Source organism: Coregonus clupeaformis, unplaced genomic scaffold (assembly GCF_020615455.1).
Source record: "Coregonus clupeaformis isolate EN_2021a unplaced genomic scaffold, ASM2061545v1 scaf0542, whole genome shotgun sequence".
Lineage (NCBI taxonomy): Eukaryota > Metazoa > Chordata > Actinopteri > Salmoniformes > Salmonidae > Coregonus > Coregonus clupeaformis.
In genome coordinates, this window is record NW_025533997.1 from 279,345 (window position 1) to 304,757 (window position 25,413).

The 25,413-nt window shown below is 45.5% G+C and overlaps 1 protein-coding gene across 1 annotated transcript in view; it reads left to right on the forward strand.

Moving 5' to 3' along the window:
* The window catches only part of LOC121562644 (neural-cadherin-like), a gene marked incomplete at its 3' end in the record, with an annotated part of 188,222 nt that extends 164,081 nt beyond the window's left edge, over window positions 1–24,141 (forward strand). The window contains exons 22-28 of the mRNA XM_045215873.1: window positions 113–390; window positions 8,895–9,109; window positions 14,920–15,047; window positions 20,053–20,180; window positions 20,638–20,761; window positions 22,816–22,996; window positions 23,975–24,141. Of these exons, the coding sequence (XP_045071808.1) occupies window positions 113–390; window positions 8,895–9,109; window positions 14,920–15,047; window positions 20,053–20,180; window positions 20,638–20,761; window positions 22,816–22,996; window positions 23,975–24,141 (1,221 nt within the window). The remainder of the gene's footprint in view (window positions 1–112; window positions 391–8,894; window positions 9,110–14,919; window positions 15,048–20,052; window positions 20,181–20,637; window positions 20,762–22,815; window positions 22,997–23,974) is intronic.
* Window positions 24,142–25,413: the final 1,272 nt, after the last annotated feature.

Genomic DNA, 25,413 nt, shown 5'->3' on the forward strand with positions numbered 1-25,413 from the left:
TCTCCTTTCGCCTCCTATTTCTGTCTAAATCCTCCTAATTTAATTATCCCTTGATCCTCTCTCATTCCCTTCATTCCTCTCCATCTCTCCCTCTCTCTCTCTCTCTCCACAGCTGCAGTCGTTCCTGCAAGTGAACGTCAGTCAAGTACACGTGGATGAGTGTGCCAACACGGATTGTGGCGGCAGCGGCGGCTGCTCCAACGTGCTGAGTGTCAGTGACACGCCCACCGTGGTGGATTCTGGGTGCATGTCACTGGTGTCGGTGACGGTGGAGTCCACGGCAGTATGCAGCTGTTCCGGGAGAGAACATTCCCACAAGAGCTGCTCCTCCTATCCCAGAAACCCCTGCTTCAACGGGGGCATCTGTGTCAACACTCAGAGCGGGTACAGGTGAGAACGAAGTCATACCACCTGCAGTGAAATGTCCACACAGGAGAGGGAGTTTAATTGTATTTACAGTTGTGTACGGGTGAGCGGAGGTGTCAAAAAGCAAATAGCCGTTGGTAGCCTGACCTTTTAGGAGTCACCAGGGTGGGAGTAGGGGAGGGACGGCTCAGATCTGTTGTTTCACTGTTGAGGGTAGTGATGGTTGCCTGGAGTCTGCAACAGATTGATGAGAATGAATGCTTGGTAGGAGAATGCCTTATAAATGAGGGTGAGCGCTATGTGTGGAAGAGCAATCAATAAATAAACTAATACTTCAAATCTCGCTGGAGGGATGAAACACCTTGAAAGTATTTGCCCAAAAACAGGCAAGTGGAGCCATGTACTCGCTTGCTCGCTAGCTCGCTCACACAAATGCTGTGCTGGTGCTGAATGATAGATCAAGGGACGTTTTCAAAAGGATCCAAGCCCCTTATTGTGAGTCTAATCACTTCACCTCCAAGACTTCTCACAAATATGAGGTACACAGGTTTTGGCCTTTTTTTCCAATTATCCATAGCCAACAATGCTATTGATTTTTCTTCACTGAGTAACATTACCTAACCAGAGAGAAGGGGACTAACACTCCATTTTACAAAGGGCGAGTGGGGTAATGGTGAGGAGGAGAGAGCGCAGCAAAGTCATTTGGTACAGGATTGGGGGGTGAGGTGGGGGTGAGGGGTCAGGTTAGACATCCAGAAAACATAGTAGAGGCTGTTTAAATAACCTCGTTAGCCACGCCTGATTATTCTGCTTCATCTCTAATTCGACAGAGTTAACCATGTCCACTGGTCTCACCTTTCTCTCTCTCTCTCTCTCTCTCTCTCTCTCTCTCTCTCTCTCTCTCTCTCTCCCCCCTCTCTCTCTCGCCGGCCAGGCCTTTGATGTCTTTCCGACCTGGGCTCAGCTCACTGCTGTAATCCCAGTGGTGGTTGTTTAGGAGAGAAGCTTTAGCTTCAGTACTGAGCTCTGTGTTCTACATAACAGTAGCCATGTTGCAGTACCATATGTCTGGCGCCTCTTGTTCCTCTCTGCTCCTCTCACCTCCTCTACCTCTCTCCCCCGGTGCCTCTCTGTTTTTGGTTCCCTCTTGGTCCACCTGAATGAATTTCATAGTTGTGCTCTGAATGTCTGAGCGAGCTCGACATCAAGCTAAATACTTCCGGGACCATGTTGAGGAGGAAGGCTAAACGCCGCCGGTGATGTAGGGGGAATTTTTTTTATCTAATGATCTTTGTGATTAAAAATGCAAAGGAAATGAACACATCAAAAATACCAACCTGGCTGCTACACCAAAGGAGGTATTTAAAAGGGAATGATGCATGTTTTATCATACGTCTGTGTATATTTTTGTTAGGTTGTTTGCAATGTGGAAGTGCACTTAAATAACAGTACACCAACAATGTAATGAGAGATTGAGATCATAAAATATATATATATATATATATATATTGTGACGTCACGAGAGGCTACACAGCTTTCAGCGGGATTGCTCAAGTAGTGCAAGGAGACAAGGTTCAAACAAAACAAGGATTTTATTATAGGTCTTGGGAAATTAACGAAAATATAACAAAATTCTGTTCTCTTGTGGCTCTTTAAGGGTTAACAGTTCAGGGATGTCTCTTCCACATCCAAAATCATAATTCTCACTCGCTCAGATAACTTTTCCCCAGCCTTACTGTAGTCCACGTTGCAGCTAGTGGCCAACCCAGCAAAAAGTCCTTCCAAATGTCTCTCACGTATTTCCACAGGTGCATATATCCAAAGGTGAGTATTTCCCAAAGGTAAGTATCTCCAAATCCTTATATTCCTCATGGAAGTGGACGTGCAGCACTCTTGTCCTCCAGAGAGCCCAGGTTGGAGACTGTGTCTCTTCACCCCCCACACACTCCCTCAGTGTGTCTCTTCCCTTTCCAAACCTTCAGCTCATCAGCTCCTCATTTGTTTCAGCTGCGTGGGAAGATTGGCCATAGAGGGGTGGAGTTCCCGACCATACCAGCAGATGGAGCCATAGCTGTCTGGGTTTGCAGCCACCTCAGGGGGATGTAACGTCCCTCCAGGACACAGCCTCTCGTGACATCACACATCCCCCTCCTCGGGACCGACGTCCTCGTCGGGGTAAAGGCAGCGAAGAAGGCATCACGCCGGGAGAGGGCGTCCGCATTGCCGTGGTGCTTGCCAGCCTGCTCTCTCTTCAACTCCTCCACCTCTAGGACCAGGGACTCAGCCTCCTGTTGTCTCTCCCTGAGTTTCTTACTGAACGCATCAGCCTTGGTTTTAGCAGAGTTTAGCTTCTGTTGAGCAGCTTTCAGTTCCTTCTCTCTCTCTGCCTCCGCATTCTTCATCTTGTTCTCCAACACCTTGTACTTCTCCTCTGCCTTCTTCTGGACCTCCTTACTACTGCGCAGGGTCTCCTCACACTCCTCGATGGTCCTGCGCAGCCTCTCCAGCTCCTCCTGTTGCTTAGGGAAGGAGCTCTGTTGGAGTTTAGCCTGGAGGATATCTAACTCTTCTGTCTTCATGTCTAACTGTTGCTTTAACAAACGATACCTCTCAGCGGTCCCCTTCAGACCAGACAGTTCTTTGTCCAGATTCTGTAGCTCCGTCTCTGTGTCGGTCTGGGCACCTGCCATCCCTATCAGAGCCCGGGCGGGAGTGAGTAACTCGGAGGATTGCACCGGAGCCTTCCCAGGATGAGTCTTGCCTCTCCGTTTCCGAGGTACTCGGGTTATCCTCTCCTGAGACTCTCTCCAGAGTGGGTAAAAGGCTGGGCAGTCTCGTCCAATTAGGACAGGGACGGGGAGGGAATCAACCACCCCCGCCGTCGTGTGTATGGTTCCCCGTGTGCTGGTCATTGTAAGTTCAGTAATGGGGTATTCTCTGGTGTCCCCATGGACACAGGAAAGTGGGAGGACTTTCCCCGGGGTCAGACACGTTGGGCCCACCAAATCCTTACGCACCAGGGTGGCCCGGCTACCAGAATCCAGTAAGGCCTCCACATCATGGTGATTCACAGTTACCGGGCAGGTGGGGGGTCGATCTGGGCCGCCATCTACGACTCCCAAGAGCGAGGCAAAACGGTGTGTGGGTGCTGAGCTGGAGGACTCCGCAGTGGGCATAGGTTCATCGGCTGGTTTCCCACACTGCCAGGAGATATGTCCCATCTCCCCACACCGGTAACACTGTCGAAGTTTCCCCCTCCTGGTGTACTCTTCTTGGACCCGCCTGGTTTCTGGCTCCCCCTGGAGCCGGGATAAGTCCTGACGTGGCTGGGTTCGAGACCTTGGGGTCCTTTGGACGGGTTCTTCCCATTTGTGGTGGGGCCGCACTCCTGGGGTCTTTTCGGGAAGCATTCAGCATCTCCGCTGTGGCCTGGTACTTTTCCACAGCTTCCACGGTCAGATCAGCCGTGGTCAAGGCCTGTTGACTGATGAACCGTTTTGCTTCATAAGGCAGGGCGCGTGAGGTAACGATCCACCACAACGGCCTCCACCACCGCCGCTGCTGTATTCCTCTGCGGATCCAGCCATTTCCTTGCGATTCGGACAAGTTCATGCATCTGCGCCCGAGGAGGTTGGTCTGGTTGGAAGGTCCAGCTGTGAAAGCGCTGGGCCATACCAAACTTTGTGAGTCCATATCTGCTGAGGATCTCAGACTTCAGGGCATCATAGTCAGTAACCTGGTCAGGGCCCAGGTCCCGGACAGCATTCAGCGATTCCCCGGTTAGAAAGGGGGCTAACAGACCAACCCACTGTTGCTTGGGCCAGGCTTCCCTAGTGGCCGTGGCCTCAAATGCCTGCAGGTATGCCTCAATGTCATCGGTAGCTCCCATCTTAGATATAAAGTCACTTGCCTTTATTGGGCGGGTATTTTGGACCACCCTCTGTCTCTGCAACTGCAATTCCTCTGCCTTCAGAAGGTTGGCTTTCTTTTGCTCCTCCAAGAGAGCCACGTTTGCTTGCATCTGGGCTTGCTGGCCAGCAACAAGGGCTTTCAATATGTCCTCCATTTCAGTCGGCGGGGAGCCTACGGCCAACTTGGAAAACTGGGTGATCAAACCTTCGGTATCCTCCTCTGACATGCACTATTAACGCTTGAGCGTGCCCGTATTCTCCACCATCTGTGACGTCACGAGAGGCTACACAGCTTTCAGCGGGATTGCTCAAGTAGTGCAAGGAGACAAGGTTCAAACAAAACAAGGATTTTATTATAGGTCTTGGGAAATTAACGAAAATATAACAAAATTCTGTTCTCTTGTGGCTCTTTAAGGGTTAACAGTTCAGGGATGTCTCTTCCACATCCAAAATCATAATTCTCACTCGCTCAGATAACTTTTCCCCAGCCTTACTGTAGTCCACGTTGCAGCTAGTGGCCAACCCAGCAAAAAGTCCTTCCAAATGTCTCTCACGTATTTCCACAGGTGCATATATCCAAAGGTGAGTATTTCCCAAAGGTAAGTATCTCCAAATCCTTATATTCCTCATGGAAGTGGACGTGCAGCACTCTTGTCCTCCAGAGAGCCCAGGTTGGAGACTGTGTCTCTTCACCCCCCACACACTCCCTCAGTGTGTCTCTTCCCTTTCCAAACCTTCAGCTCATCAGCTCCTCATTTGTTTCAGCTGCGTGGGAAGATTGGCCATAGAGGGGTGGAGTTCCCGACCATACCAGCAGATGGAGCCATAGCTGTCTGGGTTTGCAGCCACCTCAGGGGGATGTAACGTCCCTCCAGGACACAGCCTCTCGTGACATCACAATATATATATATATATATATATATATATATATTTCATTTCTCAGAATTCATGCAACCTTTTATTTTCTGATGCAATTTTGTTTCAACCAGTTTGGACACAAACACTGTGGAGACCACTGAGGTATAATAAGAACAGGAGACTGTGTCCGACCGTTGTTTTCATGGACCGTCTAAATCTGGGTTGCATCCGGTTTATACGGACCAACATCACATGCGCACTAGCACCCAGTGCGCACTGGGAGCAGCACAAGCAGTGATGATGTCATCACGTCATCCAAAAACATGGTGGACATTGGATGAACAAAATAATTATATATCTTTGGCTGTGAGTGATTTTTTGGCCTAAGCAACAATTAATTTAATAATTCAATGGATGTTTTGTGCACAAAGGTGATGACTAAAGTGTCTTATTAGGAATTTTCTAATCTGACTTCTCTATGTGGCCATGTACGGAAATTGTCTTTCTGGGCCAGGCGTCAGTTAAACTGCAGTACCGAAGCAAAACTGTGTGAGCAGTCAAAACCATGCTTCTAGACCGGAAACCTGGCCCCTTGGTGGGGACACATAAACTACTACACAGCTGTGTGTATGGTCTAAACTCTGTGATTAGAATCAGAATCAGAGTCACCATATTTACTAAGACCCTGCTCTGGTGAGGTGTTGGCGATTCCTTCTGTGGATTTCACTCGTGCAGACATATGATCCCACAGACGTCAACACAGCCACAGATGATACTTCAGTTGGAGCATGCTGACAGACCTATAACGTTAGTCTCCTGACTGAGATAGAGAGAGGATGACAGAGACACACACATATATACACACACACACACACTCTGTGCAAACACACACATCAAAAGTCCCTCGTTTGAAATCCACCGACATTATGAGCATATTCAGAGGCAATCTGCTGCTGCTGTTTTGGTGTTCATGTCTATAAAGGAGGTGTATACAAATTGCCAGACATCTTGCCCAACATTTGAACATATGTCCAAATGTTCTTCCTGGAATTGTCCATCCAGCTTCCCTTTGAAACACGAAAGGAGGAGAAAGTTAATTTTGTTCTCTGCTGTTTAATTAAAAGAAGAAAGTAAACCCAGGATTTGTGTCTAGTTGGACGTACTAAGCGTGTAATGTGCCTTGCCATTGGTCCGTACCAGAATGGTTTATGCAGCCAACCAGAGTTAATCCCAGCTCTCTCTCTGTTGCAGACACATATTGGCTTTTTACAGTTGAGCTAACATTGACAGTTTGGCCCAAACACAGGATAAAGTTGTTGATGTGTCAGAACCGAAGAGCCTCCCTGTTGACGACAAGTTGTCCTTGTAGAACTCACATTCTTCTTATACTATAACTGAAAAGCCTAAGAATTTAAAAATCTGTAAAGTATTTTGAGTCAGTGAATGTAGCAAATAATTAACATGTTAATTGAAATTCCTCACATTGTACGTATTCAATGAAGACATTTCTACGATTATTGTTTCCAGTAGAGAATGTCTTTATAACTGAATAGGGCATTGGTCAATGTCTTCCTCTGCAGGCTTGGGTGTGTGAAACCATTCAAAGACAAATGCAAGCCTGGTGATAGATAAGAGACAGAGGCAGTGGAATGGTTGCTGAGCAGAGCAGAGAGCCCTGGCCTGGTTTATCACTAGGCCTTGAGCACACAGATGTAGAACTACACAGATACAGAGAGATCCCCAGTGACACAGCGCAGAGATTTAAGATTTAAGATTTAAGAAACAACATGTAGATAATCGTGGCACCAGGATTAATAGTGGGATTTGAAAATGGTGGGCAGGGGAGATTATTTGGTCCTTTTCAAACGCTAACAAATAACATCCCCATGTGCAAGCAAAGAACAGGAAATGCTCAAGTACAGTAAGAGGATTGGGTTGAGGCCATCGTGGCTGAAATCAGGTTCCTGATTTCTCTGATGGGATAAATGAGTGAGATTATTCCCTGAGACTGGGTGAATTGTTTCCAAATGGAGAGATAAGGTAGGTCAAGTTTTCAGTGTATTGTTATTTCAATCTCTCTATCTTTACATCTCCTTCTCTCTACAGTATTATCACTCCTACTCCCCATCTCCCTCTTTCCTTTATATTATCCCTCCTTTTTACATTACTGTCTGTCACTCTGTGAGATATGTTGATGTCTTTGATGGTCCAATGGTCTGCTGGTGTAATACTAGCCTTGTTTTCTGCTTGGGGCCTAGTCACACTAAGCCGTGACCGTGTGTGTACACATCCTCCCATCCCATGTGTGAGTGGTTAGGTAGACGCATTGCTCCGGGCTGTAACCACATCCAGACATCACTGGTCTCAACTCCCTGCCTCTCCACAGTGAGATGGCCTTGTAGCGTCACTATAGGATCCTGTTTGGTAAACCTGAGCCTAGAGCTCCTAGACCAAACTTCCTTTCATTTCTCTGCGTCTTGGTTGGGATACCATGTTGTTGGAAACAGAACAGCCCGACATGCATGCTGATCTGCATTAAAAGCGACGTTCACCACCTGCTGTTGTTCCAATGCATCCTCATCTTCTCTCTCCTATAGTAAATAATAATGTATGCCATTTAGCAGACGCTTTTATCCAAAGCGACTTATAGTCATGCGTGCAGACAGTCATGCATGCTCCTCTCTCCTCTCTCTCTTTGCTATAGTGTGTCTTCTAAACGCAGGGTGTATAGCTTTGATTACTGCGCCTGGTTATTAGAAGAAGCATGTTATTGTGTTAGCGCACGGCCCGCCTGCCTGTTTCACCACCTCCTGCATTTCCATGTCTGCCAGGTGCCAGGGGGGCCTATCATTTCCAACAGTCTCTCCTTTTCAATCTGGGTTCAGAGCACAGACTGGGAAATGGGAAAGACTAAATGCAAGAGTATGGGAAGTGGCAGCCAGGCAGCCAGGAGCTCTACTCTCTCCCTTCGCAGCACACAAATGAGAGAGGAATGAAAAGAAGGGAGCATGGCGGCCTGGAAGACTATTATTAGGCTGCTGTGAGTAGGGTGATGGAGAGGGAACCGGCTGAGGAAATAGCTGGGCTTCTGACTAAACTAACTAGAGAAAGCCGCACTTGATTGATGCCGCAGGATTGCCTGTGTGTGTGCCAGCTCTATTAGCTGTCTCTACAACAGGTGGATACAGTGGGGTAGTGTGTGTGTCTGTGTGTGAGAAAGGAAGAATGAATGAAGGAAGAGGGGATGACAGAATAACCGGAGGGAGGAGTGCAGCTGTGCTCAGTTGCTACGTCTGACAGAGGCTGTTGTTAATAGTGATGGATTCTCCCTATGGTACAGCTGATAATGAGAACATATGCATGTGATGTGGAGTGATTCTCTGAGAAGGAAATCACTAGAGGCGAAAACAGTAGTCTGGGAGCAAGACAGAGTCATTGGGGGCTAATATGGACTGCTAGATACTTAGTTGGGATGTACACTCACAATCTTTAGTAATAGGGGTTGTTATGCAATTGAGAGCAACTAGAAGCAAATTGTGTGTGTGTGTGTGTGTGTGTGTGTGTGTGAATATGTGTGTGTGTGAGAGTGAGTGTGACTGTTGTGTGGTCAAGCAGAAGCAGGCCATCCCATTCCGGCCTCAGCAGGGACATCCTGACAGAGCAGTCTTGTGTGATATATGAGGTGAAAAGATGAAATAACTAAATTGCTTCATATTATTATGTTTTGTGATGTACCTCTTCCTTGTTATTTTGCCCTAGATGCCAGTGCCCTACGCAGTTCGAGGGGCCAGAGTGCCAGCAGACCAAACACAGTTTCCATGGCAACGGCTATGCCTGGTTTCCTCCCATAAGGCCTTGCTTCGAGAGCCGTCTCTCCCTGGAGTTCATCACAGAGGTTGCAGATGGTCTGCTGCTCTACAGCGGGCCCCTGGCCCAGCTACAGCCCTGGGACCTCGAGGACTTCATGGCCATTGGTACATTTCCACTTATCTACTCACAGAAGGGGGGACAGGAATACAGGATAGGGGAGAGACAGGGTGTGTGAGGGGGGAGGGAGGGGCAGCGCATGCCTGCGTCAGTGTGCTGGTAATTGTGTTTGCGGTCACCGTGATGGTGAGATAGAGATAGGAAGGTTGCATGAGGCAGAAATGCACAAATTGTCCTCTACACAACTCTGTCTGGATTTGCTGGTTTAATATAAACGTTTAGATACTACTAAGGTTATTTTTCCATGGAGATTTGTTGTGCCAACACTGCCAAATTAGTTTGGGGGTGGAGGGGTTTCTTTGAAGGGGGTCAGTGTCAGCCTACATACTGTGTTGAAGACTGATCTCAGTCTCTGTGTGTGTGTGTGTGTGTGTGTGTGTGTGTGTGTGTGTGTGTGTGTGTGTGTGTGTGTGTGTGTGTGTGTGTGTGTGTGTGTGTGTGTGTGTGTGTGTGTGTGTGTGTGTGTGTGTGTGTGTGTGTGTGTGTGCGTGTGTGTGTGTGTGCGTGCGTGTGTGTGTTGCAGTGTGACAGCATCAGGTCTTTAGGGGTTAATGAGAGGGCTCATTATGAAAGTAAAGGCTTATTTGTCATTCATTCCAGAATGTAATTACAACGGGGTGTACATATTTAGAGCTTTAATGAACTTGTTGAGCTATATGGACGTGCTTAGCATACATTCTCAAGTTGAGGTCTGGAGTAAATAACATAAGTTGTTTGTGTGTACGTGTTTGTGGTTCAATTTCATATTATGTCTGCTTTTGAGTATTAGCACTCGATTCAATGCTGGAAGACATTCTGTGTGTGTGTGCTTGCGCATGTGTGCATGTGTGCATGAGTGCGTGCGTGCGGTGTGTGTGTGTGTGTGTGTGTGTGTGTGTGTGTGTGTGTGTGTGTACATGTGTTTGAATGGGATACAAAGGAGAAAGGATACAGTAGAAGGTTCAAGTGTCAAGTTTCAAAGTTTTTTCGCAACACGCACAGGACAGTCTCAAGTCTGCAGTCTCCACACGATACATAGTCAGTGTGTTGTACTGTGAAGATGTAAAGATGTCTGCAGATGCTGCAGGGTTTCACAAACTCAGTCCTGGGCCCCCTCCTGGGTGCACATTTTGGTTTTTGCCCTAGCACTACACAGCTGATTCAAATCATCAATGTCCACCGCCGAGCAGCCCCTTCCACAGCTGCTGGGTGGGGAGGAAGAGACATAGACTGAAGAAGAGAGACACAATTCTAGAAAGTCTCTGTCACATGAGCTTCCTATTCTTAATCCAGCACTGTGCCTGAGAGGACAGAGATAGCGGGGTAGAGAGAGAATAAAAAGTATGGAGAGAGAGTTTAGATACAGAGTGGGGGAGACGGTATGGAGCTGCGGATGGAGTCAGAGAGAGTTAGAGTAGAAGAAGAAAATACACAGTGAGACATGGAGTGAGAGGGTGAGATACTTGGTTCAGAGTTGAAGGGATGGATGAACAAGATTGTTGAATTGCATGAGGGAGAGATGTCAGAAAGGCAAAGGAGTGGAGAGGGCAAGTAGAGACGCCTGAGACTTAAAGGGAGAAACAGACAACAACAGTTTAGCCGAATGTCTTTATATTACTCTCCAATACAGACACACACACACACATACCCTGTACTCTCACCCACAGGTTAACTGTGTTAAATCATATTATTTATCGCTGTTTAACGGTGCAACCTATTAAACCTTATAATTTTCCACTGCTTCACAAGCCCGGCTCTCCATATTAAAGACGAGCGGCTCGCTGGCTGCCTCCTGCAGCCCTGCCCACTCACTGTCTGTTCTCCGCTGTGCTGTGCTGTTTATCCCCCCCATGGGCCTTTCTACCTAGGCATCACCACCACTAATGTGCGATAGCACAGACCTGCCTCTGCAAAACATCCCTGCATGTCCCACATTCTCCGCTGTTCCCCAGGAACCCTGGGATTAAAGGCCCAATGCAGCTATTTTTTTATCAATATCAAATTATTTGGGGTAACAATTAAGTACCTTACTGTAATAGTTTTCCATTAAAATGGTCAAATAGAAACAAAAATAGCTTTTTAGCAAAAAACTATTTCTCAAGCAAGAATTTTGATAGGACTGTCTGGGAGTGGTCTGAGTGGGGAGGGGGAAAGTAAAAACTAGCTGTTATTGGCAGAGAGGTTTGGAACTGTTTTTGTTATTCCTCTATTAACTAATTTATCACCTGGAGATGTCACCAGGTAAGCCGAAACATCACCCATGCAAAATATGCTGATTAGAAGGTCCTTTGTGAATTGTATTTTCAACCAGCAACTATCATGAAATAACAATTATCAAATTTTTTCACACTTTTACAGTGTTAGTTTTATCTGCTGTTTTACAATATTATACAAAACACAGGAAAAACTGAATTTTGACTGCACTGGCCCTTTAAATGGTAGAGCTCCGAGCCAGTATGGCAAGTAGCCTGCGTTTAAACCAGGGCTTTTCAATTCCTGTCCCAGAGGGCCGAAAACACTTCTGTTTATTGTTTCTACCTGGTAGTTAATTGCACTCACCTGGTGTTCCAGGTCTGAATGAGTCACTTATTAGAAGAAGAGGATGAAAACCAGAAGTGTTTCTGCCCTCCAGAACTGACATTGAACAGCCCTGGTTTAGAGAGAATGGCATCATTCCCTTTATAGCACTACTTGACCAGGGACCTATTCCCTTTATAGCACTACTATTGACCACAAAATAGTGCACTATAAATGTAATAGGGTACTATTTGGGATTCGGCCAGTGTCTGTTACTACCCAGCCTGGGCCTGTGTGGTGGATGAGACTACTGGACAGGTCTGAGGTGATTTGTTCTGGCCCTGACAGGGCACTGGATGTTGCCCTACCAAGGAGGAAGATGTCTTTGGTTCTGCTTGTTAACTTTTCCATGGCTCATAGTCTTTGTCCCGGTCTGAAATTATGTGTCAGATTACAACCACCTGTAGCTATGTGCTTCATACTGAAAGCATTATATTGAGTTATGGTTGTGTATAGTGTAGGTTTGCAGGGCATATGGTTTCTATTAGAGTGCCCATTGGTCTGTCCTCACCTCTAAATGTAATCCGTGTTATATTTCTCTCTAAATCACGCCAGAGATCTAGAACCTATCTGTGCTGTCTCCTGACTTTGACTGCTGACCTCTAGGTCTATTAATCTGACTGGTACGCGGGAACATGATTACGTCCAGTGAGATCACAGTTAAATGAGTCTCATTATCGTAAGCTCTCCCTTCTCAAGGGTACGAGCCATGGGACTGAGCTTGTCCAATCAATAGACAAATTAACCGGACAAATTAAATTTGGGTGATTACGGACTCCTGCAGAATGGAAAACAGGCTCTCAGGGCTCGGCTGGGGATCCGGTGTACACCTCATTGCCAAGAGTTGCCTCCAGCTCCAAGAATTGAGCAGAAAAAATGTCATTACTCACTTTGTCTCATTCTGACCTAATGGCAGCCTATTTATCAAGCTTTTATATTTGTAATTCATATTTTCTTAATAAATGCAAAAAATGATTGAGTAATGGTATGGAAATTCAATGAACGTAATGGTAATTTGCTTGCAGCATGTAAGCCAATTTATAACAGGGAAGGTTATTGCATTTTTTGCCCATATTAAATAGAATCATAATACACGGCTGAATGTAAACATCTCTGGCATTTTGTATTTTACTATTTTTTGATATTTTGCTTTATGCAGTACTAGTGTTGGTGGTCTCAGAAAGAACTGAGAAACAGGCTGACTAAGAATGAGGTGAATCCCCCCCCACCCCCAAACACACACACACAACCCCCGAACACACACACACACACACACACATGCAGACACAGCATCTGGCAGATGAAAGCGAGCAGAGAGATACAGTTACACCCTGAGTGTGACACGTACATTACGGTCAATTTGCAGAAACCTGTTTCACAGTCTTTTAGCGCTCTCGCCCGTTTCAAATATCGCTTTTAAGTTTGGGTCTTGTTTCTTGGGGGTATGGGGTGTTTGCTGACAGTCAATTTATATTAAAGGCACCACAGTCACAGACTCTCTTTCTCTCTTGCTGGGCTGCTGATTTGTATATACTGAGTGATTTGTAATGCTGTTTATGCAGTCCATATGCTCCCTGCCTCAATCATATGCCCTTCAGGCCTTCAGAAAATAGGCAATTTTTCATATTTAAGCGGGAGTGCCATGCTATGGGGGCTGAGACCCCCTGGCTTTCCCCTCACCAGGAGTCTCGACAGGGAAGATTCATCTGCAGGGATGTCGAGGAGACCATGATGAATTAGGGATGAGGAGGGGAGATTAGCCGTGACCGCCGACCGGAGTTTAAGAGCAAAAGCTTGTAGTAAGCTGAGTACACCCGGGCGTACTCTCCCTGTCCAAGATCATTTGATACGGCACAATATAAAGCCAATTTGGCCTGTCTGCCCTCCCTTCAGCCACCCTGCCTGACCAACACAGCACAGCCCAACCGGTCCATGCCTGTGGAAGTTCTCCTCTCAGGCACTCGGCATCCCTCTCCTCTCCTTCCCTCTCTCTTTTCATCTCAACCAAGCCTCCACCATTCACACCTGTCACCCCACAGTCTGTCCCCTTTTCTCCTGAAATGTCACGTCAGTCCCAACAAGGAGGGTCGGGACCCTCGTCAGACAGAGATAGCCTGTGGGACAGTGTCAGTCTCCTGCCTGATGGTGGTGGCCACTGTGGGCCTTTCAAATGAAAAGGGCTTTTCACTCAGGCTTAGGCTGGGCTCTGTACATCAGTGACTTACTGCTAGCTCAAAGTTATCTCTACTGGGAATCCACTGTGAGAGCACTGCAGAGAGACAGGTGGGAGAGGGAGAAAGTGAGAGAGAAAGGTCTGGGGGTATAAAAGAGAAAGACATGACAAGCCAGATAGAGTGAGTGTCATGGAGAGAGGCAGGGAGTAAGAGAAGAGGATGACGAAAGCAAGATAAAGACAGACCTATAGAAGAGGGAGAACAACCCTTTCTGTTGAAAACAGAGCATTTGCGAGCCTAGAAAATAGAGCAATGCGGAGTTTATATATACAGCGCTGTTCTCTCCTGAACTCTTAAACTGATGTCATGTTGATTTATGGAGAAACAGTGGTTGGTTGACATGTTATTTACCCACAATCCTTTGCAAACAGTATAAAGCACACAATGAGTCTTAACTGGTTCATTAATTTTTAATTTCCCATTTGACTAAGTCAGAAAATAGAATAACTTTTAATATGTTTATTGTCTTATGGTGGGGGGCAAATATAATTGCATAGCACCAGGCACTGTGTAATCCTTATTGTGGAGTGAGCATGATGACATCTGACTGTTAGTTATATTTAACTGGATTACTATTAGCTATGCGCCTTTTACTCTTGTTGTTTTTCAATTTCTAATACTGGCCCAGGTTATTAGCTTAAATATAATTTTAAGTATGTAATCTTTCTGAGCAGACTGCTGAAAGCATTGAGGTGGTGCCTGTTTTTACTTTAGCCTAGGGTTGGGTGAACAAACATCACTCTTACAGAATTTCGACCATTGGTCAGTTGGCTTTGATTAGTTGACTGTGGTTCACTGTGGTTCACTGTGGTTGCAGTGATCAGATTAAATGGGTACAGAAGTGATGGCCCCAGAATAAAGTGGTCTGTGTGGGGTGGTATCTGGTCCTCCCTGGCATTGAGAGTACGTGATGGGGATTTGATGGTCATCAGGAGGCCCTGGGGATGTGACCACCATGTGTGACCTCATGTCAGTGTCCTCTCTCTCTCCCCTCTCTCTCCCCTCAGAGCTGATCGATGGCACTCCCACACTCAAGATAAACCATGGCTCGGGCACACTGGTCCTGCAGTTGCCAGGCAACGTGAACGTGGCGGACAGACGGTGGCACCGTCTGGACGTGAGGAGCAACAGTAAGGTGGGTGTCTGAAGTCTGAGCTGCTGCCAAGCTTATACCAACCCAGGGGACCCCAACCCCCCAACACACACACACAGACACACACACACACTACTCCCCCCAACACTACCCATATGCTGTTCATTCTTATAGAACTCTGGGGGAAGTTTAATGTAAACATGTGGTGTCAAATCAAATCAAATTTTATTTGTCACATACACGTGTTTAGCAGATGTTATTGTGGGTGTAGCGAAATGCTTGTGCTTCTAGCTCCGACAGTGCAGTAATATCTAACAAGTAATATCTAACAATTTCACAACATATACCCAATACACACAAATCTAGTAAGGAATGGAATTTAAGAATATATACATATATGGACAAGCAATGACAGAGCGGCATGGACTAAGATACAGTAGAATATTATAGAATAGAATACAGTATATAAATATGAGATGAGTAGTGCAAGATATGTAAACATTATTAAAATGACTAGTGTTCCATTCCTTAAAGTGGCCAGTGATTTCAATAGGCAGCAGCAGCCTCTAATGTGCTAGTGATGGCTATTTAACAGTCTGATGGCCTTGAGATAGAAGCTATTTTTCATTCTCTCGGTCCCAGCTTTGATGCACCTGTACTGACCTCGCCTTCTGGATGATGAACAGGCAGTGGCTCGGGTGGTTGATGTCCTTGATGATCTTTTGTGACATCGGGTGCTGTAGGTGTCTTGGAGGGCGGGTAGTTTGCCCCCGATAATGTGTTCGGCAGACCGCACCACCCTCTGGAGAGCCCTGCGGTTGCGGGCGGTGCAGTTGCCGTACCAGGCGGTGATACAGCCCGACAGGATGCTCTCAATTGTGCATCTGTAAAAATTTGTGAGGGTTTTAGGTGCCAAGCCAAATTTCTTCAGCCTCCTGAAGTTGAAGAGGCTCTGTTGCGCCTTCTTCACCACACTGTCTGCGTGGGTGGACCATTTCAGTTTGTCAGTGATGTGTATGCCAAGGAACTTGAAGCTTTCCACCTTCTCCATTGCGGTCCCGTCGATTTGGATAGGGGGGTGCACCCTCTGCTGTTTCCTGAAGTCCACGATCATCTCCTTTGTTTTGTTGACGTTGAGTGAGAGGTTATTTTCCTGGCACCACACTCTCAGAGCCCTCACCTCCTCCCTGTAGGCGGTCTCGTCATTGTTGGTAATCAAGCCTACTACTGTTGTGTCGTCTGCAACCATTCATGGGTGAACAGGTAGTACAGGAGGGGGCTGAGCACGCACCCTTGTGGGGCCCCAGTGTTGAGGATCAGCGAAGTGGAGATGTTGTTTCCTACCTTCACCACCTGGGGGCGGCCCGTCAGGAAGTCCAGGACCCAGTTGCACAGGGTGGGGTTCATACCCAGGGCCTCAAGCTTAATGATGAGCTTGGAGGGTACTATGGTGTTGAATGCTGAGCTATAGTCAATGAACAGCATTCTTAAATAGGTATTCCTCTTGTCCAGATGGGATAGGGCAGTCTCTGCTAGACTAGTCCTATTTTCATAAGATAGTCTGGAGAAGTAGGAGGGTTTGAGTGGTTTGGATTCAATGCAGATAGAATGGGCACCTCCTGAATACATTACTGTGTATGCTCACTGTGGCTGTATGACAGAGCTAACAACAACTTTGTTCATCTACCAGTAGTGAAAAACAACCTCAGGGTTATTCTGGAAATGTTCAATGTATTATATAAACAGTGTCATACAAACACTATAATTGTGTTTGTATGCCATTTACAAACAAAATGAATCCACCTGCATGTTTGCAATGAAATAACTAGTTGAATATGCTTGTTGAATACAAACTGGTATTGAGTAGATATTGAATAGGACCTTTTAGAAGCAAATTAGATGCTCACATGTGTATGGTTAGTTATTTCTTGCAATAGAATATAGTACAGATAGATATAATACATACAGTGGGGAGAACAAGTATTTGATACACTGCCGATTTTGCAGGTTTTCCTACTTACAAAGCATGTAGAGGCCTGTAATTTTTATCATAGGTACACTTCAACTGTGAGAGACGGAATCTAAAACAAAAATCCAGAAAATCACATTGTATGATTTTTAAGTAATTCATTTGCATTTTATTGCATGACATAAGTATTTGATCACCTACCAACCAGTAAGAATTCCGGCTCTCACAGACCTGTTAGTTTTTCTTTAAGAAGCCCTCCTGTTCTCCACTCATTACCTGTATTTACTGCACCTGTTTGAACTCGTTACCGGTATAAAAGACACCTGTCCACACACTCAATAAAACAGACTCCAACCTCTCCACAATGGCCAAGACCAGAGAGCTGTGTAAGGACATCAGGGATAAAATTGTAGACCTGCACAAGGCTGGGATGGGCTACAGGACAATAGGCAAGCAGCTTGGTGAGAAGGCAACAACTGTTGGCGCAATTATTAGAAAATGGAAGAAGTTCAAGATGACAGTCAATCACCCTCGGTCTGGGGCTCCATGCAAGATCTCACCTCGTGGGGCATCAATGATCATGAGGAAGATGAGGGATCAGCCCAGAACTACACGGCAGGACCTGGTCAATGACCTGAAGAGAGCTGGGACCACAGTCTCAAAGAAAACCATTAGTAACACACTACGCCGTCATGGATTAAAATCCTGCAGCGCACGCAAGGTCCCCCTGCTCAAGCCAGCGCATGTCCAGGCCCGTCTGAAGTTTGCCAATGACCATCTGGATGATCCAGAGGAGGAATGGGAGAAGGTCAATTGGTCTGATGAAACAAAAATAGAGCTTTTTGGTCTAAACTCCACTCGCCGTGTTTGGAGGAAGAAGAAGGATGAGTACAACCCCAAGAACACCATCCCAACCGTGAAGCATGAAGGTGGAAACATCATTCTTTGGGGATGCTTTTCTGCAAAGGGGACAGGACGACTGCACCGTATTGAGGGGAGGATGGATGGGGCCATGTATCGTGAGATCTTGGCCAACAACCTCCTTCCCTAAGAGTATTGAAGATGGGTCATGGCTGGGTCTTCCAGCATGACAACGACCCGAAACACACAGCCAGGGCAACTAAGGAGTGGCTCCGTAAGAAGCATCTCAAGGTCCTGGAGTGGCCTAGCCAGTCTCCAGACCTGAACCCAATAGAAAATCTTTGGAGGGAGCTGAAAGTCCGTATTGCCCTGCGACAGCCCCGAAACCTGAAGGATCTGGAGAAGGTCTGTATGGAGGAGTGGGCCAAAATCCCTGCTGCAGTGTGTGCAAACCTGGTCAAGACCTACAGGAAACGTATGATCTCTGTAATTGCAAACAAAGGTTTCTGTACCAAATATTAAGTTCTGCTTTTCTGATGTATCAAATACTTATGGCATCCAATAAAATGCAAATTAATTACTTAATACAATGTGATTTTCTGGATTTTTGTTTTAGATTCCATTCCTCACAGTTGAAGTGTACCTATGATAAAAATTACAGACCTCTACATGCTTTGTAAGTAGGAAAACCTGCAAAATCGGCAGTGTATCAAATACTTGTTCTCCCCACTGTATATCAGAAAGGTATCACTGGCAGTAATGGAGCTCATATTAGACTGGTGGGCCAGCCAGCATCTGATGTCCTGATATTCCTGATGTCCTGCTATTCCTGATGTCCTGATAATCTGGATGTCCTTATATTCCTGATGTGCTGATATTCCTGATGTCCTGATATTCCTGATGTGCTGATATTCCTTATGTCCTGATATTCTGGATGTCCTGATATTCCTGATGTCCTGATATTCCTGATGTCTTTATATTCCTGATGTCCTCATATTCCTGATGTCTTGATATTCCTGATGTCCTGATAATCTGGATGTCCTTATATTCCTGATGTCTAGGGCTGTCAAAAATAGCGCGTTAACGACGTTAATTAGTTGTTTGCTGTTAATTACGTCAATTTTTTTAACGCATTTCACGCATGCGCAGTGTGACAAATTATTCAGGTCAGGAAAGTGGTTGGGAGCTAGAGGCGAGATGGAGCAAGGTGAGCAAAGTGGGCCTATTGACGGATTCAAATATAAAAAGAATGATGATGGTACAGTTAACAAGTACAAGGTTATTTGCAAGATTTGTAAGAAGGAGTTTCAATTTCACCGGAGCTGTTCAAGCTTGAAGTACCATGTCAACGCCAAACATGCGTTTGCTGGGCCGTCAGATTCAGCAAGTGGTTTGCGCCAGACCACGCTGAATGTTTGCAGGCAATTAACAAAATCAACCTCAGATAATTTGATATCTAGCCACTCCTGCAACCACTGTTCCCTGTGAACGACTTTTCTCAGTTGCAGGTCACATTGTGAACAAGAAAAGGTCAGCTTTACTTTCAGAAAATGTGAACAAGTTAGTTTGCCTCAGCAACTGGCTGAAAGATGATGAAGCTCAGTAGATTTGAAAGGTGATGTTCAAACAAAAAGACCAGTTTCAGTGCAACATGTTATAGTAGTTAGCAACTGGATTTTTGAGCAACTGGATTAAAGAATGGAGGAAAAGGTAAAAGATTGTTCTTTGGTTTGATTTAAAAGTTTTATTGAAAATGTTTTTTTCCACAGATGACTCAAATTGTGCAAAAATGTGGTAGGTCACTGTTATGATTTGACTACATTTATTGCTTTCTGTTCAATTGAATACTGTAAATTGTACATCCTGGTTAAGAGGAATGCCAAAGAGGAAGTGATGGAACATTACAAAGACAAATATTATGGTGTGTAGTATGTTTCAGCTTGATTTAAAACACCATTATTTGGCTGTGTTAATAAACAGACATAATATGAAAATTATGTATCTGTGTCCTGTTATTTATCTTTTGGTATGCATTTCAGAAAAAAAATGGTTAGGATTCAGGTGTAATTGCAAATAGTGATTAATCATGATTAATCCACTGAAAATTCTGATTAATTTGATTAAAATTTTTTATCATTTGACAGCCCTACTGATGTCCTGATATTCCTGATGTGCTGATATTCCCGATGTGCTGATATTCCTGATGTGCTCCTGTAGGAGGTACGCTTCACACTGGACCGCTGTGCCGGGGCCACCGTCATGGAGATGGAGGGAGTGGGCAGCTGGCTGACCACAGAGGACCACTCGTCCTGCGAGGTCACTGGGATCACACCCAACCTGGACAGGTAGCCTATTCACACCTCTCTCTCTCTCTCTCTCTCTCTCTCTCTCTCTCTCTCTCTCTCTCTCTCTCTCTCTCTCTCTCTTACTCTCTCTATTTGTTTCTGTCTTTCTTGCTCTCACACTCTTTCTTTATTTCTCTCTTTCTCTCGCTCCCTCTATTTCTCTCTCTATCTCTCACTCTCATTCTTTCTCTCTCTCATTCTCTCTCTCTGCCTATCTGTCTCTATCTCTCTCTCTCTCACTCTATCTCTCACGCTCTCTCTCTCTCTCTCTGTCTCTGTCTCTTTCTCTCTCCTCCTTTATACAGAATACACACCTTACACGTAGTCAAACTCAGAGCACCAGATTGGTGGGGGACAAGGCAATGAATTACGGATTGAAAAAAGTACTGCAGTAGAAAATGGGGATGGATAGTTGTATGAAAAGATGTACAGACAGTGTTGTTCATTTCTTCCCCAGGCATCTGAATGGGACCCAGGTATTACAGCTGGGTGGAGTCAATGAGAACCTGCCCTATGTCTACCCACAGTTACAACACAAACACTTTACTGGCTGCATCCGGAACCTCATTGTCGACAGCAAGGTAACATTCGCTACAATGTATTTCTTCCCAATCATCACACACCATGAATAGCCATGGGAAGCAATTTAGTTATTCTATAACACCTTAACATCTCAGTTGTAAAGAGTGGTCTTTACACCACTTCCACTTGTACTGCAGGCAGCATGGTGTTATAAAACTGCAGACAGCATCTCGCATAAATGCTTTCAAACACTTTCACACCTTCGTCAGGGACATTGTCCCAACAACACTTCGCATTGAGCGCATATCTACTAGACACAGTCTGAACTGGTAGATATGCCACTATGGCAACAGTCGTCACCGCGGAGGACAGCGGTCCTTTTGCCCATGTGACTCTATGACACTGTGTGACACGGGGAACTAAATGTATTTGACACGAAAACACTCTCCTGCTTGCCTGCTGGCTACAAAACGTAGGGCTGAGGTTCGATGCAATATTCATAGACCTCTTATTGTAGAGTGGAAACACTGGGGGTGTGGGTGGAACTTGTGAGAGAGGAGGAAGTCTGTGCCATTGAACCTGTTCAAGCGTGAAGGAGGGGTGAATGTTTGGGCAAGAGAAGGGAAGGGGCAGATATTTTGACTTCAATTGTGTTTCTATTCTGAATCTACATCTTCCCACCCTGTCACAGTTGATTTATGTTACTCTCTCTCATCGCTTCTCTCTCTCTATTTCTCTCTATGGGACAGATTAACTATACTATGGGTCTGCAACCGTGCAATAACAGTTTTCATTTTCAAGAGGGAATTACATTTTTATTTTACCTTTATTTAACTAGGCAAGTCAGTTAAGAACAAATTCTTATTTACAATGACGGCCTACACCGGCCAAACCCGGACGACGCTAGGCCAATTGTGCGCCGCCCTATGGGACTCCCAATCGGCCGGTTGTGATACAGCCTGGAATCGAACCAGGGGGTCTGTAGTGATGCCTCAAGCACTGAGATGCAGTGCCTTAGACTGCTGCGCCACTCGGGAGCCCATAAATGATCAGTAAATTGAATTTGAAGAAAAAGCAATCTGTAGATGAAAACAGTTTTTCTGTCTTTTCTTTATAAAAGCAACTTGTGAAAACATTGCATATAACATTTGCCATTTAGCAGATGCTTTTACCTAAAGCGACTTACATTCATGCATGCATACATTTTTCATATGGGTGGCCCAATGGGAATCGAACCCAAAACCCTGCCGTTGCGAGCGCTATGCACACAGGACCACACATACGGAAATTATTTGCAAATCTAGTCTTCAACATCTGTCCAACACTGTTCCACTCTCTCTATCCATCTCTATATTTCTGAGTGAGGCAGAGACGGGTACTCATGACTGGGAAAGTCTGATAATTATGTTTGGTGAAAAATGTTATCATGATTGGCATCTCACACACATCAACAAACACACACCTGCACACATACTCACATACACACAGAGATGGATTTAGAATCTTTGAGTGTGTGTAGTAACTCTCTGTAAATCAGTATTGACCTCCATCTTAAGAAGGCTTAGACTTAGAGTGCCTAGCTCTATGGTGAGGTCAGAACCAATTTGTACCTTGTTGCAGATTGGCTCAACGGCTGCCGTGGTTTACGAGCAACCAGCTCCGCTGAACGGTGGGAACTCATAAACGGGGAGATTGGACATATTAATGTCCTTTATGATATGCTATTGTGAGCAGGATTTAAGATTTCAAGGTTTTCCTGTCCTTTCACAGCATTGCCGTCCTACAGCTCCTTTGTGTGCCTGTAGATTGGTTTGATCCTATGACAACCCAGTTATTTACATTCCAAGGAATTGCATGAAAGGTGAATGCATAAAGGTGCTGAAGGGTAATCTCAAGTATCGGTGACCATGCCCTCAGTTTTTAGAAAACGAACAATTGTTCTGTCCTTCTCTCTTTCCTTCTCTCTATCCCTGTGCCTCTCTTTCTCCCTGTCTACTGCTCTCTCCCATTTCTATCTTACACCGTACTGTGTAAATATCTCCCTCTGACATACATATCCTACTCCCCCTCTCCATCCATCTCTGCCCTCTCTCCATCTCTCCCCCCTACACAGTTCTATGACTTGGGCACTCCAGCTGACTCTGTGGGCAGCTCCCCAGGCTGTCTGACTACGGATGGGAGCTGTGTCAACATGGGCATCCCCTCCTGTGGCCCTAGGGGGCGCTGCCATGGAGAGTGGGGCTCCTTCAGCTGCCAGTGCATACCGGGGTACACTGGGAATCAGTGTGAGCAGGGTACGTACCTCAATGCCAGCACCGAGACCAACATGTGTATGATGAGTTCTTGTTTGGAGTGCATGCGTGAGTGCATTGATAATTCAATTTGTTAGATTAGATTAAATTAATGTTAATGAGATCAAATGTGTTAATGAGTGACTGGGTACAGTCAGATAGCTATCATGGGGAAGGTGTGTGTGTGTGTCTGTGTTTCAATGTATGTATGGGATACACATGGTATACACAGTCCAATGAAATGCTTTATTGCAGGTTCCTTCTCGACAATGCAACTGCAATAAGAAATAATTGAAGATAAGAATACGAACATAAAGTAAATGGCTCAGTAGAATAGAATAAACATTTTAGCATACCAGTAAATATAATACAGGAAGGCACAATTTATAGACCAATATTTAGTGTTTAAATTGTGCAGTATTTCGCAATCATAATACGTCTGGTAGCAGCAGTTGTGATGTGTGTGTAGCATGAATGTACTGCGTGTGCGTGTGTGTGTGTGTGTGTGTGTGTGTGTGTGCGTGTGCGTGTGTGTGTGTGAGTGAGTGCATGTGTGCTAAGGTGCAGAGAATCAGAGCAGGTGGTCAGTCCAGTTCAAGTGTTCAGCAGTCTGATGGCTTGTAGAAACTGTCTTTTGTCTGTTGGTGTGTGTGTGTGTGTGTGTGTGTGCGCGCGTGTGTGTACGTGTATGCGCGCGCGTGTGTCTATGTGTGTGTCTGTGTGGTGTGGGAGGACTAATTGACTGGTGGAGTCAAATAGAAGATGAAAGAAACGCCTGGGCACGAGTTTGATCTAAGATCAAGGCGTGGGAGGGTATCATTAGACTAACAGTATTGTGAATGGGCGTAGTAGAGTATGTGTATCTCTTGAATTCACTCTGGATGAATATCAGTTCAGACTCCTACAGTATACAGTATGTCCCGTGTTTATGGTGAGATGTCTAGCTAACACATTGTCTTGTCCTCCGTGTTTTGTTGGCAGAAGTTCCAGAGTATTCCTTTGATGGGCGGAGTCATGTTCATTACCAGTTGGCGTCTCCTCTGCCAGCCCGGCGGACCCAGGTACAGGTTCTGGTCCGGACCCGCAAACATGGCAGCGCCATCCTCAGCCTACTGTCCAAGGAACAGAGCGAATACCTACGCTTAGAGGTGAGACTGAGCTTTCTGTGTATCTCTCTCTCTCTCTCTCTCTCTCTCTCTCTCTCTCTCTCTCTCTCTCTCTCTCTCTCTCTCTCTCTCTCTCTCTCTCTCTCTCTCTCTCTCTCTCTCTCTCTCTCTCTCTCTCTCTCTCTCTCTCTCTCTCTCTCTCTTCTTTTGACTCACCCTTTTGTCTTTATATCTCTGTTTGTCCCGACCATGGGAGCTCATAATATGCTTTCATGGGCCCATAACATTTTTCTCAGCATCACCCCCTACAACTGTGTGATTGAGGTTAATCATAACATTAGTGTCATCCGCTATGTATACTGTTGTTTTTATGGAATTTCTTCTCATCCTCTAACCTTCTCCATCATCCACATATCTTTACTACAATGTCGCAACATGGGGAGTGGATTCATCACAGGGACATAAATGTCAGCCGTTTTCCATGTGCAGCCAGTGTGAAATGCACCAATTCTGCAAACATCCTCCAATATTAACCCACAACAGAAGTACAACATTGTAACGCAGTGTTTGCTTTTAATCAGACCTATATTAGCATGTGTTTCTCTTGGCTGAATGTATGCTCAGCGTGCAGAGGCTTTCAGAAGGAGCTTGAGATGCGCCCCACACTCCAAGGACTCCTTGTTTTAGGAAAAATTAGTTTTTTTTTGCACCTGCCTCACAGTGGCGTGTTTAGATTGCTGATTGCAGCTTTGAGTTTTTCTCTCTGCTCTCCTCTATAAATCGTGACTGATTAATTATCTGTATGCTATCAGACTGGTGTGAGGAGAGCTCTGAGATGTGCTGCTCGCTCTCTGGAGTGGCAGGTTAGAGATTTCATTACCGCAGCTCACAGTGTGACTCGTTTTTGAAGCCTCATAGCGGTAGCCCTCTTCCTTTTTCATTCCCTCTGTGTTTTTCTTGTCCTCCGTCCTGATGGAGGGATGGAAGGAGAAGGTGCCTCCTGGGGTTTCTTGGCAGAGAGGTGTCTCTGATCTGTAAGGGTACCCACTGGGCACACACTGGTGGAATGAAATAACATTGAACCAATTTGGAATAAACATTGAATTGACGTCTGTGTCCAATGGGTAGGCTATAATTAATTTTCACTTCTAGCCCTGGTGATGGCATAGCAAGACAATAGTGATGATAATTGCCATTTTAACATTGTTAACACCAATACAACAAAGAGGAGGAGAAGCCTTGAGCAAAAGCCCTCCTCTCAATTAGTACTTCTTGTCTGGTAGCCTGAATATAGACTCAGGAACATATTGTACC